Source organism: Drosophila pseudoobscura, chromosome 3 (assembly GCF_009870125.1).
Source record: "Drosophila pseudoobscura strain MV-25-SWS-2005 chromosome 3, UCI_Dpse_MV25, whole genome shotgun sequence".
NCBI classification, from domain to species: Eukaryota; Metazoa; Arthropoda; class Insecta; order Diptera; family Drosophilidae; genus Drosophila; species Drosophila pseudoobscura.
The window spans coordinates 13,478,787-13,497,517 of NC_046680.1; the positions used below are offsets into that span (position 1 = coordinate 13,478,787).

At 51.8% G+C, this 18,731-nt stretch overlaps 1 protein-coding gene across 3 annotated transcripts; it reads left to right on the top strand.

Annotated features, from left to right (window-relative positions):
* The first annotated feature begins 83 nt into the window (after positions 1-83).
* On the top strand, positions 84-18,426 carry nahoda (DOMON-like domain-containing protein nahoda). 3 transcript variants are annotated; one of them, XM_033377561.1, is made up of 12 exons: positions 85-650; positions 6,573-6,975; positions 12,326-12,396; positions 12,668-12,765; positions 12,828-13,852; positions 13,889-14,233; positions 14,295-14,738; positions 14,803-15,375; positions 15,436-15,652; positions 15,734-15,954; positions 16,023-16,192; positions 17,213-18,426. In XM_033377561.1, exons 2-12 carry the CDS (start codon positions 6,777-6,779, stop codon positions 17,885-17,887), a joined length of 4,038 nt encoding a protein of 1,345 aa, XP_033233452.1. In that variant the 5' UTR covers positions 85-650; positions 6,573-6,776; the 3' UTR covers positions 17,888-18,426. The 3 variants fall into 3 exon arrangements, with proteins under 3 accessions (XP_001361125.3, XP_033233453.1, XP_033233452.1); XM_001361088.4 differs by having other exon boundaries at positions 84-650; positions 12,828-14,233; XM_033377562.1 differs by lacking the exon at positions 17,213-18,426 and adding an exon at positions 16,310-16,648 and having other exon boundaries at positions 84-650; positions 12,828-14,233.
* The last annotated feature ends 305 nt before the right edge of the window (positions 18,427-18,731 follow it).

Sequence of the window (18,731 nt, forward strand, 5' to 3'; positions counted from 1 at the left end):
GCTCGTATTTGCTTCGATTTCGATTGCGAGCACGAGCAGGGGCAGCTTTCTGTTTTTATCGGGCCTCAGGTGCAGACGTGTGGTGCGCTTAAGTTTTCTGTTACTTTTATTTTTCTGTCTGTTTTTCTTCTTGTCGGTGTCGGTTCGGTTCGGTCGCTGCCGAAGCGTGGATTATTCCGATTTGCGGTTGTTGTGCAAGTGTTAGGCAAGTCACGTACCTGCCGTTGCAGTAAATAAACCAACAAAAATATACAAAATCAATGTAACAAATAATTTTTACTATCGATCCATGATCGTTGATTGATTAACACATCACTCACACACACACAACCGCACTACTCTGCTCTGTGTGGGCGTACAAGCCGTGTGCATCATCATCTGCACAAAAATAAACGTTAATAATAATAAAAAGTGCCGCGCAACTTTGATCGTGTGTCGGAGTCCACCTCCACCTCCACCTCCAGTGCCACCCCACCCATCCGCTCCGGCCGCGCGTGCGTGTTGTAACTTTTGATTAGCTTCGGAGTCGGAACGGATCTGAGGCGTCTTTCACTCCAGTGCACCTCTTTGGAACATTGCGCTGCTTGCGTTTTTCGTAACTTATCGCCGCCCACATCTCGCCGTTGCTTTTTGTTGTGGTTCTTACGGAGGTGAGTGAGTGTGCCTCGGCGTTCGCCTCGCAGGAATGAATGCCTGTTCTCCCGGGGAATACAAGAGGAAACTAACTGTGCATACGACTATAGGATACCCTCAAGGACATACGGGGCTCTTCCACAAAATCCTACTGGGCGGTGGAAAAGATGAAATATATATTCAATCTATTCAAATACAATATACCCCCTTGGCCCCTACTAGTACAGGGTACAACGAGTAGAATGCCTCACGAGTTTTCGAAATGCTCACTGGAATTGGCAATGCCGATGCGCATTCATTTCGGAATTGCAAATTCCCTGCACATGCCACAAGCGGAAGATGCCACAGACCATGGGCAAAAAAAGTGAAATTTACGACACAACTTTTGTAATTATTGGCCCAGACAACATTTTTATTGCATATTAGCATGGGGGATGGGATGGGATGGGTTTGTTCTGCGAATATCGATGTGGGCTGATGCCAGCGGATGCCAGCAGAGATGAGATCATTTCTAAAACCGGTGCCGAGCGAAGCCCCAAAGAATGGCCAAAAAGGCAAAGATCTTGTATGCGCTTTGTAAAGCCATTAATCACAGAGCGAAGAAGAGAGCTGTCGAACCCCAGTCCAGTGTTCGTTCTGGCTCTGAGTCACCTGTATCGGTATCCCAAGAACCTCTTGGCTTTCATTAGTCGGCGTCTTTGCCTCTGACTCTCCATCGCTGGTCCGGCAGCGGAATCTAATTAATTCTCCTTTGTTTCCATGAGGCCCACTAACTGTTTGTCTCAAAACAAACTGCTGGCCGGCTAATGGCCGATACGCATTTGAAGCACAGCAGTGGAGGTCTTTCAATCGATTGGGCCCGAACCGCAGCGTCATCTTGAGACTGTTCGCAGGTGGAAAGCCAAGCCACGATCAGAAGAGACAGAAGAAGTGACCTTGAGGGTAATAACTCACCCGCGACACCCGCAACACCCGCAACATTCGCCACTTGGTTGTTAGTCATGCCCGGAATGCAGCCGAGCAGCATTGCCAGCTGCAAAAGCAAAGGCCAAAACCGGATGGCATCAACCAACATAACATCTAATGTCTAATGCCTAACAATACACATACACAGCCACATCCATGTACCCTGGCTGCCCACACCGCAGCACACCACACGCACGCAGGTTCTCCTCTCTCCATAGCCCCCATATCATATTTAGGGGCATTATAAAGGTATTAACCGTCGCTCGTATAAAGCTTTATTAACAAATTCCAGCCGTCGATAAACAAAAAATGCCAATAAGCCGCGTACAGCCCCAAAAAAATAACAACAAAAGAGCCAAGAAAAACAAAAACAAAAACAAAAACAGAAGAGAACAGAACAGAAAAAAAGTGAGAACGCGCGAAGGCAAACGAAACCAGAATCAGAATCGTTGTCGGGGCAGGTTTCTCTAATGGTCTGTGGAGGGGGGGCGCTCGGGCAGGCACACATCACATTTGGCTAAAACAAACTGGTTGAGAGTGCTCACACACACACACACACACACACGTGAGGGGGCAGGCAGCCTCGAAATCGGTCGAAGTCAAAGTGAGGAGAAGCGACGATTGTAAGGAAAGGTGCGGGGTGCGGGGTGCGGGGTGCGGGGTGCCACCTTGGGGCGCATCTTGACTCCTCTCAGAAGCCATTTGGGATTGTCAGAGTCGAACAGAAATCAATTTGTAATCCCATTCCCAATCCAAATCTCGACTCTCGACTCTCGTATGCGCAATATTTCTGTAGAGTGATTAACATATCGCATTCCATCGTCAGCCAAATCGTTTATACCGCCTGTATATTTTATTATTCTGTTTATGCGTACGAGTACGAGTGCCAGTGCGAGTGCGAGTCCGAGATGCTGTTTCTGCCTCCAAGTTCGTTGCCTAAGTCTTTCGTTTTGGTTTCGGCTTTGAGTTTTGGAGATTGGCATTTGGACGGCGTACATTTCATGGCCATGCCTCGTAGATTTGTAAGCAGTCCGTGTAAGCGGCCATAAGCCAGCGTCCAATTACGCAAAGAGCCAAAACAAATGCAATTAATGCGCGAAGCATTCGAGGCCCATCTCTGGTCCGCTCTGACCTTAGCTGGCCCGACAACGAGTGACACAGATCGATTGCTAGTCCTCACATACCCTGTAATACTAATAGAAAGAGAGCCAAAAGCCAAAAGTTTGATGAAAGTTGAGCTATCCCCCCACCAGCCATGAACAAATGAATGAAATGAAGAAATGGAATTTGCCGTTAACGGCCTTTGAGCCACAACTCTGTAAAGATTATGTATGCATACCTCCTATACTCGCACAGCCACAAGCGAGTATTTATGTAAAGACTGGACAGGTTTTTGCAACTCATTAATAAATTAACAGGTGGATGCGACTGCGATTGCGATTGCGATTGTGATTGTGATTGTAATGTGTGTCTGATGCCACAGCCCCGAAGATGAGTTGCACGATGAAACTCCGTCAAAGGGAAGGGCATGATTTAATGTTTATAAATATAATTTACACGCCGAGATCAAGTGGAGCTGTTTACCGATGCCCCCGCCCCCCGCCCCCCACTCCTTTGGTATGACAAACAAATAAATGGGTACTGTTCCCACCTCGAGCTTCTATTACCGAAAGCCCACTCAGCCGAGACGGCCATCATTTAATCTCGTGGCTGTTGCTGTTGACGGATTGAAATATGATCTTATGGGCAAGAGTTTACGGCGGGTACAACGAACAAATTGTGTGCCTGGAGGGGCACATCTAGAGATCAAGTTTAATGGCCATAAAGCGACAAGTAAAATAAACATTTTAGTTGCTTGTCAGCGGCGGCGGTGGCGGCAGGGTGAGCCCACGGCCTAACCCCAGCCCTAACCCTGATCCCCGACAAACCCGTGTAGCTCGTTCTGCCGGATTCTTGTGAAAGTTCGGGGCAGCAGGCACACCGAACGAAAGCGAAAGACGGCAGGCAGATAAGACGATGGTTTCACTGCCCCGACTCGTCTGCTAATCAACGGAAAAAAGAGACATCGCCGGATCCCCGTTTATATCGTATTCATAATTGATAGAAAACCATCGAAAGTGACAAGTTTCTGTGCACCCATCCGCGGCATTCCCTGGCATTCCGTGGCATTCCATGGCACTCCACGGCACCCGAGTCGAAATCGCAGCTGAAATAGACAAACAAACGAAAAATCAATGAAAAACCCCTGCGACAAGGCAACTTTCACTGCCCGCAGGCCAAAGAAGTTGTCGACTCAATAAATTAAATTGATTAACGAGCATTAGCACTTGCGGCCACCTGATCTGATCTGCCACCGTGTGCAGCAACTGTCGATCCATGGCCAGAGCTCTGGGCCATAATTATAATGAGCCAACATAATGCTTGTCCATCATTGACGGCCAACTGGGGATCGGCTCTGGAGTCGTGCGGTGCGTGACATTAAAGTTGGGAAACCTTCCGCAAACATCAGCAGCAGCAGCACTCGCACCTCCACCTCCACCTCGTCCATCCTCGTGGCTTTCGCACCTCCGCAGTTTGGCAGCCAGAGCCGCACAAGGCCTCATGAGAAAGTTTCTGTGCCCCGGGGTCAACAGTTGGGCTACCAAAGGCAAATATTTCGCGTAGCTTACTATTTTATTGGGCAATAAAGATCTGCTAATATGGGATCCTCAGCTTCCATCGAGCCCCCATCTTTTACCCAACAATTTTGTACCCATCTCGGGGGCTGTTATTCTCTAATTTTGGCCAACTGCAAATGGAAATCTCGTTCGAGTTTGAGTGTTGGAGTGTTGGGGGCTGCCACTGGGAGCGGCCACAGGCATTACACTTGACGCCCGAGTCGGAGTGGCCGGAGAGCCCCGATAGCATCGATTTATCGCCATACCACTAATAGTTGATTATATTTTTGTTTTGGGGCCAGTAACCGGTTTCCGGTACACATAGAAACAGCCAAAGATACAGATACAGATACAGATACAGATACAGATACATTTGCAGACACAAGAAGTGGAATACTCTTGTTGTGGCTGTGTTTGTATTTTGAAAATTGTATCCACGATACATGAATGAGCTTTTCGAGTATTTCGTAACCAGTTGGACTGCATTTTTGCCACTCTTCCACTCGTCCCTCGCCGCTGGAGTGTCTCGGAGGGGGGGGGGGGGGGGGAGCATGGGACGGAGTAGCGTGGCCAAATGCTTATGTCCGCAGCTATGCCGCACCATAATCGATATCCCATTGCGGCGAAACCAAGTCAAGTGTTCTCCCATCGAGTGGAATCGAGTGGAGTCTAAGAGTTTCAGTTTAATTGCGTGTGAATTGCATTTGAATTGCTGTTTCCTTGGGGTCTGGTCTGGTCTGGTCTGGTCTGCTAATTACATTTCAGTTCTAATTAATGGAAAATGCAAAGGAATTGGACTCTCAATTGGGCTCGAGTAATTGCTGGGCACTTTAGCCCAGGCTCCCAGTCCCAGCTACAGCTTCCCTCTTTTCGTTGGCGGGAATTTGGCCAACTCACGATCGCAACACGCAGACCCATTCAGAGAAGTACTCGTACAGCTGCGTCTCCAGCTGTGCGCTCGACTCGATGTTTTGTTGTGCCCCCAAATGCTGCCGACTGGCATTAAAATTCCCCATTTGGCCAAGTGGCTCGTTCTAGCCCCCCTTCCAGCTCCAGATACGCGTTTCTACCTTACTTTAGCTCATTTGCTTGACCGTCCGCAGTGTTTTGGTTTTGGTTTTGGTTTTGTTTATTGTGTTAATTAACATTTTTTTACATGCTTTTCGATTTGGTTTGGTTTGGTTTCGCTTTGGCCGTCCAATGTCAAGCCATGTGGCTGTCATTGCTGTCCGCTCCCAATGCCAGACGATGGCCAAGCAGGCCAGTAATCAAAACCAGACGAGGCGGCTGTCGAGCTTTTGCTCGGAAGTTGTCGCCTACCGTTACGGCTTACCGCTTATAAAAATATCCACAGCACATGTGTAGCATCTGGTTTTCTGCGGACAATGACTGGGAGGCTAAGTAGTGCCCTGGCTGGTGCCTCAAATCTTAATTGTGCTTCTAGTTCTCTCCTCCGCCCAAGAGATGTCACTCGGAAAAGTGGAGCAGCAGCGGAGTGGTCATCAGAGTTGGTCCGCTCCCATTCCCGTCGAGTAGAAGACATTTTTGCCAATCAGCGGACGGAACGGACAGTGGAACGAGACCAACTAACACCAATTGTCGTTGATTTATCTTTGGGGGCCACCACAGCACACCACAGAACACACATTTCATGCTGCATGCAATTTGCCTGTCCGAAACTGTGGCACCACCACTCAGAAACAAAAAAAGAAACAACAATTGTCTGGGTGCCGTGCCGTGCCGTGCCACATTTGTACGCCCATTTCTGAGCCATTTCTGCGCCATTTAGCGGAGAGCTGGGAGGCATGGAGCAGCAGGTAGCTGCCATTAGGTTTTGGCCTGCTTATTTATGACATTTCATTAGCCAGATATTTCTGGGGATTTTTCTAACGAGCGTTGGAGTGTTGGAGTGTTGCAGTGTCGCCGGAGTCTGTCTCAAGTTGAAGTTTGGCCCGACAGCTGTCGTTGGGATCTTTGATTAGTTTTGCCTTCGATTTCTCTGCACTGCAAAGGCGTTGGACGGCGGACGGCGGACGGCGGCGTTCCCATCGAGCATTGATCTGCGAGCTGAGCACCCCCCCCCCCCCTCCCGGAGTTGGGGGGCCATCGATGGGCGGGTCTGCCAAAGAGAAACGTGTATCTTTCGACACTTTCTGCAGCGAAACGAAGCTCTTAATGGACTAGGGCCTGGGAAATTTCCTTGTCATTGTTCGGGGCGCTGCAACAAATCATTTTCACAGATCTGCCCCACTCCATCGCCGTCTCCAAATTGTGCAATTCTCTGGCTAAACTAATATGTATTTCCATCACTTTCAGGAGCTGGAATGTGCGGCCCCACCATCGCTGTGGACCCGAAGATGTGCTGATCATACGATTACATAACATACCGCCGAAATCCCCGTGAAAAATTCCACAAAAGAGAGAAAGAGTAGAAATTCAATAGACACGCGGTGCTAATGCGAAAAGAAACTCCCCGACAATCGCCAGAAATCGTAAAGAAATCAATTATACCGACGCAAAATGTCTATAAATAGGGGGAAAGATCCCCAGCCGCAGGGCCGCTCGCTGGAGGTGCTGCTGCTGCTGGTGCTGGCCGCCGCCTGGTGTTGCCTGGAGACGGCCGAGGCACACGTGGCCCTCACCTACCCGCCTGCACGGCAGTACGACCTGGACTTTCTGGACAACTCGCGGACGAAGGCGCCCTGCGGCATGCCCAAAGGTGAGTCTCTGGCCTGGATTCCAGCAGTTTGCTGCCACTTCGGGGAATCTCTTTCGCCGCAGCTGCAGCCATGCGATGAGTAACATTTCCCATTTCCCAATACCATTCGCTGGTGCTCGTGCCCCCCATTCCAATCCAATCCATTCCACTCCACTCCACTCCATTCCATCGATAACTGATTGCCGTGATCGTAATAGGTGTATGGCTCATTATGGCCTGTTATTGCTTTGCTTCGGCTGTGCTTTGCTTTGTTGTAGTAGCCATTGGTCAAGCACGTACGGTACAGTGCGTTGCAAAACTGTTTTGCGGGAAAGCCTTCTGCCAGCCCTCGGCCAATCGGCTCTCTCACACTCTCTCCCTCTCCCTGGCCTGCAGATCGCTGGAGGAAGTGTTGGCCTCGGGAATTCTATCAGAGAGAGAGAGAGAGAGAGACGTATACTTTTGCAACGCACTGTTTGGTTTAGTTGAATTCATAATTGAGAGGCAGAGAGACGTGCACTTTTGCTTATGCTTTTGCTTGCATAACACTTTTGTACTCCACACCCCACACCCCACACCCCTTCCCCCTGCATATGCCCCCGTGCCCCTGTCTATGCTTTTGTTGTTGTTTGTGGTGGCATCTTGCTCAATGCTGCTTGTTGTTGCTGTTGCGGCTGAAAAGTGTTACCAATTAATTTGCATATCGCGAGCAACAGCAGTGCGAGAAAGAGACAGAAACAACTTTGGGGGCCATTCACTTGTGTGCGTGTGTGCGTGTGTGTGTGACCCAATTTCTGGGGATTGGGATCCACGCAGACAGACAGACAGACAGATTATGAGTGGTATTATGATTATGATTATGATTTTTGATTAAATGCACTTTCGAAAATCGAATAAAAAACACATCCATAGCCGTGCCTGCACAGGGCCCTACGATTTTGACATTTGATTTGCGATGAGCACGATTAGCCAGTGCAGTGGGTAAGGCGGAAAGGGGGATGGAGGGTGCAGGCCATATATCTATACTGTTTGCATATCAATTATAGACCCTCGGCAGCCGACAATTGCCTTGAGAGATGGCTGACTGGCTGGCTGGCTGGCTCTGGTAATTGGCAACTGGCGAATGGGCCAACAGCAGCAGCAGCAGCAGCAGCGGTAACACGTGTGCCGCATCAAAATGCCAAATCAATTTCCATCGATATGTCTATAAAGCAGGTACATATCTGTACATACGTACGGTACGACTACGACTACGAGTACGAGTACTTATAAGTTATAACCCGTCGAACGGCATTTTTGTGCGAGCCTCTTTGCCATATTTTCGATGCGAGGAGAAACTTCCCCTACCTTTTCGCTATCCACCTTCGGGGATGCCTAAACAGGCGCCACGAATCGAGCTCCCAGCCATCCCAGAGCAGAACAGCCTTCCCTTAATCGATCCACAGGAAAGGGTATCTGGTGTGGGGGAGCCAGTCTTTCGGTTTTCAATTTTCGATTTCGTTGGCAGCTGAAACTGAATTTTGTTTTCTTTGGCTTGGCCGTTAATTACGGCTACTCGTACGCGCACACACACTCGTCATGTTGCGTATACGCAACGTGGGCCGCCGGTTGGGCCTGTCTGGTGGTCGCTGGTCGCTGGTCGGTGGTCGGTGGTCGGTCCACGGCACGTTTAACCCATTTCGGGGCATGACAACTTTTGCCTTCGCCTGCGGCGCAACAAACGCGAATGGAATTGGCCAAGCAGGTTGCCGCTTGGCTGCTGCATGCGTCTGCGGCTGCATCTCCGTCTCCGTCTGCGTCTGCCTTGATGACGATGATGCATGTGTGCGCGCCGAGAAAAGGCAAAGTGGAATGCAACATGCTGCAGCAAGTGGGGAAACTTTCACTTGTGCATTACGGCACACACAGAAGCCGCCGGGAACCGAACCACCAGAGCCACAGTCCGGCCACCATCCTTGGCGGTTACGGCATGCCGAAAATTTTAACAACTGTATCTGTATCTGTGGCTGTATCTGACAGTGACAGCTAAATGTATCTGCATCGCTCACTACAGTTGTTTGCTGGAGCTGTTGTTGAGATGCTTCTGCCCTTTCTATCACTGCTTGACCTCTGTGCCGCCTCTTGCATCTTGTTTGCATTGCCCGCCTCCCCCTCCCCCTCTGCCCTCCCATTACCCATCTGCCATCTCAATTTGTTCGTGTTTTGGCTTTTGCTTTTGCTTTGTTTTTGTGGCCCCCAGAGACTTGACTTTACGTTGACTGCCTGCCTCTGCCTCGAATGGAGGTCAAGTTGTGGTCGCCTCTTGTGTCACACTCGGCGGATCGGTTGGGCAATCGTCGGCTGTCGATAATTAGAAGAGCCATCCGTCCAACAGTCCATCAGTTCAATGCAAATGTCAGTTCCCCCTTAGAATACCATAATTTGTACCTCGTTCAGACGCAAATCCTGTCGGCCTGCGACAGTCGTTCAGAATATCAATGAGAGTGCCGAAGTGACATTTAAGCGGCAGACGCGGACCTGTCGACGTATCCGCAATATCGTAATGGAGAGCCCATAAATATGTGCAGCTCCAGCACCGCGGATATCTGCATCTATTGACTGGGAGACGTAGTATCTGCCAGCCATAAATACGAGCACTCGTATAAACTGCAAAGTGCCTGCCACAGTGGCGGGGCAGGGGCCGGGGCAGGGGCAGGCGTCACGAGCAATTAACCAAAGCGAAACTCCTTGACCACAGAAGTGGAGGCAGTGGCAGCAGCAGTGGCAGCAGCAACCAATGCAAATGCGAGTATCAAGAGCTGGCAAAGTGCTAACCACTTGCCGTCGAACGGTGGCAAGTTGCAAGTGGCAGGCGGCAAGCGGCAGGCGGCAGGCAGGGTTGCCAAAGCCAAATGAATTTTATGGCATGTTATGGCATGCTTCTTTCTGCTTCCTCCTCGGCTTCTTCGGCTGCTGCTATGCCGCAAAAATTTATTGCTCTCCACGGCGCATGCGCAACGCTTCGTTAGCCGCCTGCTGGAGTTTATTTGTCAACCTTTTGCCAGTGCACACTGTACACAGTGCTTCCTCCTCCTCCTCCTCCTCCTCCTTCACCAGCCGCATTGCGGAAGTCTTTGTTGCGGCTGCACGGCTGCTACGTGAGAGGCGTGCACCGTATTTGGCTGCTCGGCTGCTTCTGTTGTGTGGCACATGCAATTAGAATGCATGCAAGCGAACATTCTTCGCCTTCGAGGCTCGCCTCTGCACAGGATAGAAGGGGAGTATCATGATGTAATTCGACGCCACCCATAACCAAAAGCAAAGGGGGAGAACCAACAAGAACCTCGCGTGTTGGGAGAGAACACAACAAATGATGGATTCTCTCAGAGATCCCTCCCATCCCCATGGCATTCCACTTGTGGGCCAAATTAGTTGAGTTTTCAATCAATTATAAACCGATTTCACGCGAATCTCCGCCAGAGAAGACGCCCATGCCCCTGCCCCTGCCCCTGCGTGGCAGGGGGACAGACTTTCGAAATGGCCAGACGATGTCGGCGAGTTCAAGCTCAACCAGCGCACAGATCCACAGATACTCTAAACACACACACACACACTTAGATACGAGGAGACAGACATTCATGCAACACAGCCTCCATGCCGTGGCGCAAAGGTGAACAACTTTCGCGACCTGCTCATGGGAAATATGACAAGCGTACGAGCAGACGCGAGAAACACGAGGAAAAAAACCGTATAAAATATTGACCAGACCTGTGGACTGCCTCTCGAACGGATCGGATCGGAACGGACCCATGAGAAACACCCAAAAAACAGAAAACAGAAAAACAGAAAAACACCTGCTAATTCGGGTGCATGGCTAATGGGGAAGCGGTTGGTGGAGGGGAGGGGGAATACATGCTCGGGGCAGAGCAACGCGACGGGTACCGCCCCATATTTTGGCATAATTTGTCCGATCCGATTTGATTCGTTTCTTTTTTTACCGATTTATTAATGGGAACACCGCTTGATTTATCTCCCGATAGCCGCGAATATATGTATATATACTTGTGCCTTGCCTCCCTCCCCACCCCTGCCCTCCCATGTGCTTAACCCATTTCCGATCTGGTTTGACGGCTTTTTTCCATATCAAAACAAAAGAAAACCGAAACCCAGTGGAATCTGGGCTAGCGGAATGGGAAGCGAAGCTGTGTGGTCCACGGACTGGGGGGCTGGGGGCAGATCGCAGGTGCAGTCGAATGTTAAGAATGCAATGATCCGAACTCGAATTTGATTCGAACTGCATTTGCATTTTCCCCAGGGTTTCCACATGAATGGAGATCTGGGCATCTGTGCATCTGTGGCTCTAGGCTTGGGCTCGTTCTCTTTGTTGCGCAACAGAAATCAAGAGTTTTGCTGCCAAAGAACATCCACTGACCCACAAAAGATACATCACCGCACAACTGCGGCTGTGGATACATCTTATCCATCGTCAAGCAGCTGGGGAGTCGACTGCAGAGCACCCAGCAGGCAGCCAGGGCACTCTGCACTGCATGTACCCCTCCTCGAGGGTAGCCAAACGGCTCCGTCGACTTGGGGCTGTCATCGTCTGGCCATATTGGGCCGCCAAGCTGGCAGCTGCACGACCATCGAGCGCCAATTGAATGATTCAAGTGGTCACTCGTGTTTGTACGTTAGGTACGTGTTCGTGCTGGTGCTGGTGATGGTGTTCCCAACCATTTAGGACGACTCTGGCAATAGCTGCATGTCCGACTGTGTCTCTGTCTCTGACTTTGGCTAACTGGCTGTGCGATCTCCGGCCGTGCCAGCAGTAATCATAATTTTCAGCTTCCTTATTTGTCGACAATTGCAATTGCCGCATGTCGGGAAAGTGACACTCCTCCTTTCGCTTTCGCGGAGAGGAGATCTAGGCACCTCCAAGCCTGCACAGGGTCTGGGTTTGAGCATCGCCTGATGCTGCACGTTTGATGGCTTCAATTAGCGACTCGTTCAACGATGTGCGAGGAGACCACTAGGCATGGGCATTGATACCTTTCTGGTCCGGCGTGTCTGCCTCTTCAGGTTGTAGCCTTTTCACAGCTGGTCAGCGATTACCGCATGGCTCTTATGCAACAATATGGCAGAAATTTGTCTGGACAGATACGCGTACGGGTCTTGGGCAGGGCCCCAGCCCCTCAGTGGGGGAATCGTTGGGTACATGACTGAATAGACTGCACTCGATGCCTGGCAATGCAGAACCAGTTAAGCGGCAAACCTTTAATTATGCGACGATGCCATCCCCCGAGGGGAGTTGCTGGGGACATCGTTGGGCAATCATTGTAATCATTGCAATCAGTGTAATCATGGCTCTGATCGTGCTCTGATTTCCTTCTTGCAGGCACCATCCGCACCTCGCTGCTGTCCGGCTCCGTCTTCAATGTCACCTGGCACCTGGCCTATCCGCACAAGGTAAGTTTTTGGGGCCACTGCTAATGGGAGCAGAAAATGCCTTATCTGGGGCTAATTAGCCGAGAAGCACGACGACTCGATTGCCTCACATGCACACGAGAGCTGTGAGATTCAAGAGGTCCGGGCGGGGAAGGGGGGTTCCCATCATTGTGGATTCACCTGTGACTGAGGCACGAGAGATCGGCTCACAAGTTCTCAGTCATTGTTTGGCCTGATCACGGCTTCGTCTGATCATCTGAACGGGGTCTAATCTGTAGAGCAATCTTTTCAGGGGGGCTTTCGGCTGCAGCTGCTCGATGCCCTCGATCGGCCCGTTCTCGACCTGACGCCGCACGTCAACAACTCGGAGTTTGTGCGCACGGACGTCACGTAAGTTGAGGATCAATTCTGCGCCCCTGCGGCTGTCTGACAGGGATTCCTTCTTCTTGCAGCGCCCAGTCGTATCCCGTGAACATACCCAAGGAGTTCGAGTGCTTCAACTGCACTCTGCGGCTGCTGCGACAGGCCGACGAGTGGTCCAACAGCTACCGGTTCTGGTCGTGTGCCGACGTCGACATCAAGCAGCGGAAGGACTTCAAGGAGACGTGCTCCGGGCACGGCAAGTACTTCCCCTCGCGCTGCAAGTGCGAGAAGAACTTTTACGGAGCCCAATGCCAGTATCGGGATGAGTGCGCCGCCGACTCCGACTGCGGCGTCCAGGGAAAGTGCATCGACCTCGGCGGCACCTCGCTGCCCCGCCGTCAGTGCTACTGCAACTTCGGATGGTTCGGGCTGGGGTGCAACAAGCGATCGCCCTACAAGAGCACCGACCTCGACCTCTCCTCCTACACCAAGAAGGAGCTCTCGGCCGACTACCATGTCTACTGGCGCCTCCTGGAGGAGCAGAAGGAGATCGAGGTGGTTCTTAAGGTGAACGGCAGCTCCTGGGTGGGTCTTGGATGGCGCCCGCGTGGCCTTACCCCGGAGTGCAAGAACTTCCCGCTCATACGGGACATCGGGGACTTGACCACGACTCTGGAACCGAAGAGCGAACCGGAACCAAAGAGCGAGCCAGAGCCCAAGAGCGAACCGGAACCTAAGAGCGAACCAGAGCCCAAGAGTGAACCAGAGCCGAAGAGTGAACCTGAGCCTAAAAGTGAGCCAGAGCCTAAGAGTGAGCCTGAACCGAAGAGCGAGCCTGAGCCGAAGAGCGAACCTGAGCCGAAGAGTGAGCCTGAGCCGAAGAGCGAGCCTGAGCCGAAGAGCGAACCAGAACCGAAGAGCGAACCTGAGCCGAAGAGTGAACCAGAGCCGAAGAGTGAACCTGAGGCGAAGAGTGAGCCTGAGCCGAAGAGTGAGCCTGAGCCGAAGAGCGAACCAGAACCTAAAAGCGAACCTGAACCTAAGAGTGAGCCAGAACCTAAGAGTGAACCTGAACCTAAGAGCGAACCTGAGCCGAAGAGCGTCCCTGAGCCGAAGAGCGTCCCTGAGCCGAAGAGCGTCCCTGAGCCGCAGAGCGAACCTGAGCCGAAGAGTGAGCCAGAACCTAAGAGTGAGCCAGAGCCGAAGAGTGAGCCAGAACCTAAAAGTGAGCCAGAGCCGAAGAGTGAACCGGAGCCGAAGAGTGAACCAGAGCCTACCAGCGAACCGGAACCCAAGAGCGCACCGGAACCCACTAGTGAACCAGAGCCTAAAAGCGAACCGGAAGCGGAACCGAAGAGTGAGCCTGCGGCCCAGAGTTCAAAGACCAAACGAGTTGCCGGAGACTATGACCAGGTGGACGGAGTCACTTCTGTCGCCACAAGCGTCTCCTACCGTGTCAGCAGCAATGCACAGCGCAGCCGCCGTGAGGCGACAGGTAAGCATTGATACAGATAGAGCCCAAGAGATCAGTCTAGAGATACCATCCTAATTTGTAGAATCGCCCAAGTACCGCTTGAACCCGTACACGCCTATTCACGACTTCAATCCCATGGACTGCACGGACATTGTGATTGGAGCGGCACGTGGCATGGCCAGTCGGGTGGGAGACTACTACACGCGGGACCGATCGACGCCGCGCAGCGATGAGTTCTACGGCGGAAAGTCGAACCTGGCCCTGGGCACTGGCTTCGAAGAGAACGGCGTGACCACGATCATATTCCGCAAGAAACTGGTGGCCACGGAGCCCACGGACCACACCCTGGACGATGCGCTGACCCACGTGATCTGGGCCAAGGGCCAGGAGCCGGGAAGCTATGTGCACGTACCAGCCTCTGGGCTGGAGACCCAGTCCTCCAGCGTGAAGGACTTCTACCAGCCGGACGAGCTGAAGTACCACGGCCACAAGATGCAGCGCGGATTCACGCAGATCAACTTCTTTGGTGAGCAATCCCCTGAACCCTGAACCCACCCTTTGAAGCCGTCTCATGCCCCCTTTCCTTGCAGAGAAAGAGAAAGCAGACGCTAGTGCGGACAGGAATGACCTGACCACGAATGTGCTGGACAACGATTGCTACGGCCACTGGAAGTATCCGTCCAACTGCTCGCCCCAGGAGCACACCTGCGAGTACTACGCCGCCTGGTCGACTGTCGGGCGCGGCGACGAGATGCGCTGGCACATTGAGACGTCGAACACGGAGACCTGGACGGGCATCGGCTTCAGCGAGGATCAGCGTATGTCGCAAACCGATGCCATTATCGGCTGGGTGGACAAGCGCAACGGTCGACCCTTCCTCATGGACACGTGGGTGCTGGGCTACGCCCCGCCCAAGCTGGACGATCGCCAGGATATCTACAACGCCTCGGGGCGTATCGACAAGGGCGTCACGATCCTGGAGTTCAACCGGAAGCGCGTCAGCAATGACGAGCAGGATCTGTCCTTCACAGACGACCACTGCCTCTATCTGTTCTTCCCCGTCCTAGGGGGCGCCTTCAACGTGGTCAACAAGAAGATCCGAAAGCACGAGCAGGTGCCGCCGGTCTCCTCGCGCCGCGTGTGCATCAAGTCCTGTGGCAAAGGTGAGTGGCCCTTGCGGAATCTCCTTCAAAGATATTTCTCCAATTATTGGCTCTTTGCAGAACTGGAGGCTGTGTTTGTTGGCACTAGTACGCCGGCACCCAGCCGCCTAGTCTACGCCGTCGGCGTGAAGCTGATGAACCTGGGCGAGTCCTATGAAGCACCCAAGGCGGGGACCGTGGAGTTCAACAACCTGGCTGCCACCATCTCGGACTCCTTTAACGGCATCTTGAGTCCCCTTCCCGGATACTACAAGACGGAGATTCTGGGCTTTGAAAAGTACGTACACCATCTCCCTCCCCCCCCCCCCCCAGCCCATCCTGAGAGGCACGTTCTCTGATTGTCCAAGCCGTTTTTCAGGGAGGGCAGCACGATGGTCGCCAAGGTGCAGGCTATGTTCGACAAGGCAGATGTGGAGAAGATGCATGAGCTGGACAACAACACGGTGGAGAAGAGCGGCGAAGGAGCCGCCCAGAAGAACGCCGATGTGATCCGCGCGGCGTTACAGGATCAGATAGCCACCGGCCGCGTGGGCTCTCTGACTGTGGATCCCCAGTATCTCGACTTTGAGGCGCTGGAATGTAAGCTCCGATCGAAACTCATCCCTCATCAGCTAGCCCTCGTTTAACACATTGCACTTCTCCCGTAGACAAGAGCACCACCGAAACAAACGCCAAGGAGACACTGCTCTCCTTCTTCGACCTTTCCGAGACGCGTTTGTACATAGTCCTCGGTCTGATTGCGGCCCTGGTGCTCATCGCTTTGATCCAGGCCTTCTGCACCATTTGGAAGACGTCGCGCAAGAGCAAGAACACCAAGGTAAGGTGGTAGCCCCGACAGGAGGTAACCCCCATCGAGTTGGCATTGGGCGTGGCGTGGAGTCGAGTCCTCACAGAGCTAATAATGTTTATATCCATTGTACCGTGTCGTTCCAAGCTGGTTTACGTTATACCCGAGGAGTGGCGCATGTACCAACAGCGACAGCATCAGCGCTACTACCAGCCCTCTAGCGATCTATAAGACTCGATACCGCCAAGCAAGAACCACACATTCAGATCAGAAATCCATACATGTCACTGTCACACCCACTGCCCGATCATCCTTCGAACCCAGACATCAGCTACAAAGCTCAGCTACTCAGCTGCCTTAAGTGCCTTTAAGGATCACAGAATCCCATCCTACAGTTAGAGTCCACGCGGAAGCCTCTCTCGATCGTGTACCATTTGCCAGCTGTTTGCGTTTATCAAAATCTTACGAGTATCTAGAACTGAATTGGTAATTGACATTGCAATTTCTCCTACGAGTATCTGTTTCTATTTATGTTGTTGTTGCATTAACACGTCACCCGCTAACAAAATCCAATCCCCAACTGCCTTCTGTCTTCTCTGTACATCGCCTGTAGACATCTATCTGTCTCTTTAACCTACAATATTTATGTGTTTCCAGGGTTTCTAAGTATTTTCTAATTTTCCACACACACATCGCTAATCGTCTAATATCTGTGCGTGATCTTGACCAGTCGGTTCTCTTGACCAGTCGGCATTTGATATATGCTGCATACTCCAAAGTTCTCCATAACTTCGATTGGAACCTTTTGTAGAACTCTTTGCTGTCCATCACCCTAATCCTTCCGACTGCTATTAACACGACTGTTCCTTTGTTACACGAATGAGATTGCGGGGTAAACGTAAACGCTGGCGGCACAAGGCACATCTCCTGGGACCAGAATAGAGTTCGTTCAATCGGGGATATATTGCTTGCCATACCAAATGCTGACTGGTTGGGCGCCGAGAGTTCGAAATGGGCCATAATCATGCTGATACCAATTTGTGATTGCAGGAGAAACTTATCCAGAACTCGCCCTGGAAGGAGTTCGCCTCGAACACCAACTACGCCTTCGACCCCTACGGCGAGACGGAGGAGAAACACATGACCAGCGCCAGCACAGCGGGCAAGGAGAAGGCGCGCCACCGCAACCAGTCCACCAGCAGCAGCCAGCAGACCACGCTGCCCATGTCCCACTCGCCCACCAGCAAGTCCCAGATGTATTACGAGAGCACCAATGGCCAGGGCAAGGGTAGCCATGGAAATGGCAATGGCAATGGGAACGGGAACGGCAGCCGCTCGTCGAATGGTCGCCAGATGGCCACGCAAGAGAGCAGCACTGGAGGCGCACCTGCGGCCTATTCTCGCAGCTCCTACGCCGAGCGGGCCTACTCCCTGCCCCGACAGGCGCACCACTACCAACAGAACGCGACCAGTATGCAGCCGTCGGGCTATTACACCCACGATCGTCGCGCCGCCCGCCAGGGCAGCCGGGACAGAGAGCGGGAAGAGGAGCGACGTCACCGCCAGGAGCGGGACCGGGAGTCGGGTTACGATCGTTCGCGCGATGATCCCCGCCAGAACGGTGGCTCCGACACACCCGACTTCTACTTCATGCCCTCCCAACGCAAGTACTCCGGAGAAGTGGTTCGCGTCTATGTGGACTACAACAAGGATCCGAAGAACTAATCCTGCCGTAGAGGTGCCCCACTCGTAACGATTTATTTTAAAGCTCGTTTTAGGTTCTTCACTTCTGTCTGTCCCCTCCCCTCATTGGTTTGGTCTGGTCTGTCTCTGTTCCGTACGGACGCCATGCCCATGCCCTTCTTTAACCACTCTCCCTCTAGTGCTCTATATCGTTTCGATTTTGCCATAAAGCAGTTCCACTGCAAGCACTTGGGGGGACGGGACCGGCCGATACAGATGGCGATACGCTCCCCAGGATGGCGTTTCCGGGTGCGCAAGCTTTACAATTAACGCACAACGCATGATCCACAATTTAGTGAATTGTAAATATTTTGCATAGATATTAATGGTCTAAACAAACACCACACCACAACGCACAAATTATTCAAGCAAATCCAGCATTGTAATTAGGTACTCTGACGTGCATTCAGAATGTTTCCGCATTGTCTTCTCTTAAATGTGCAAAGAAAAATAGTCACTGTATTTAATCAAATTAAATATATGCATTAAGTACATTTAAATAAAGTTAAGTACAAAAAATACGCCAAGATCTGTTGTTGACAACATGAATGTAACCTTCGATGGCTAGGACCTTCCCGATCAGAAGCAGATATTGGGGCGAAAATATACTGGATCGTTGATTCAAGGATTCCAGTCAAGAATCAAGCATATTCTTCTGATAACAGGAAGCCACGACACGCATAGATCGGCCCACAAGGGACACCGAATGTTCGGAATCCACTCCACGCATCATCATATTTTTGAAGTACATTTTTGCCGTTTCCACGGTACCCATTGCCTGGCGTGGACCACATTTGAGTTGGGCAACGTGACTTATAAAAACCTG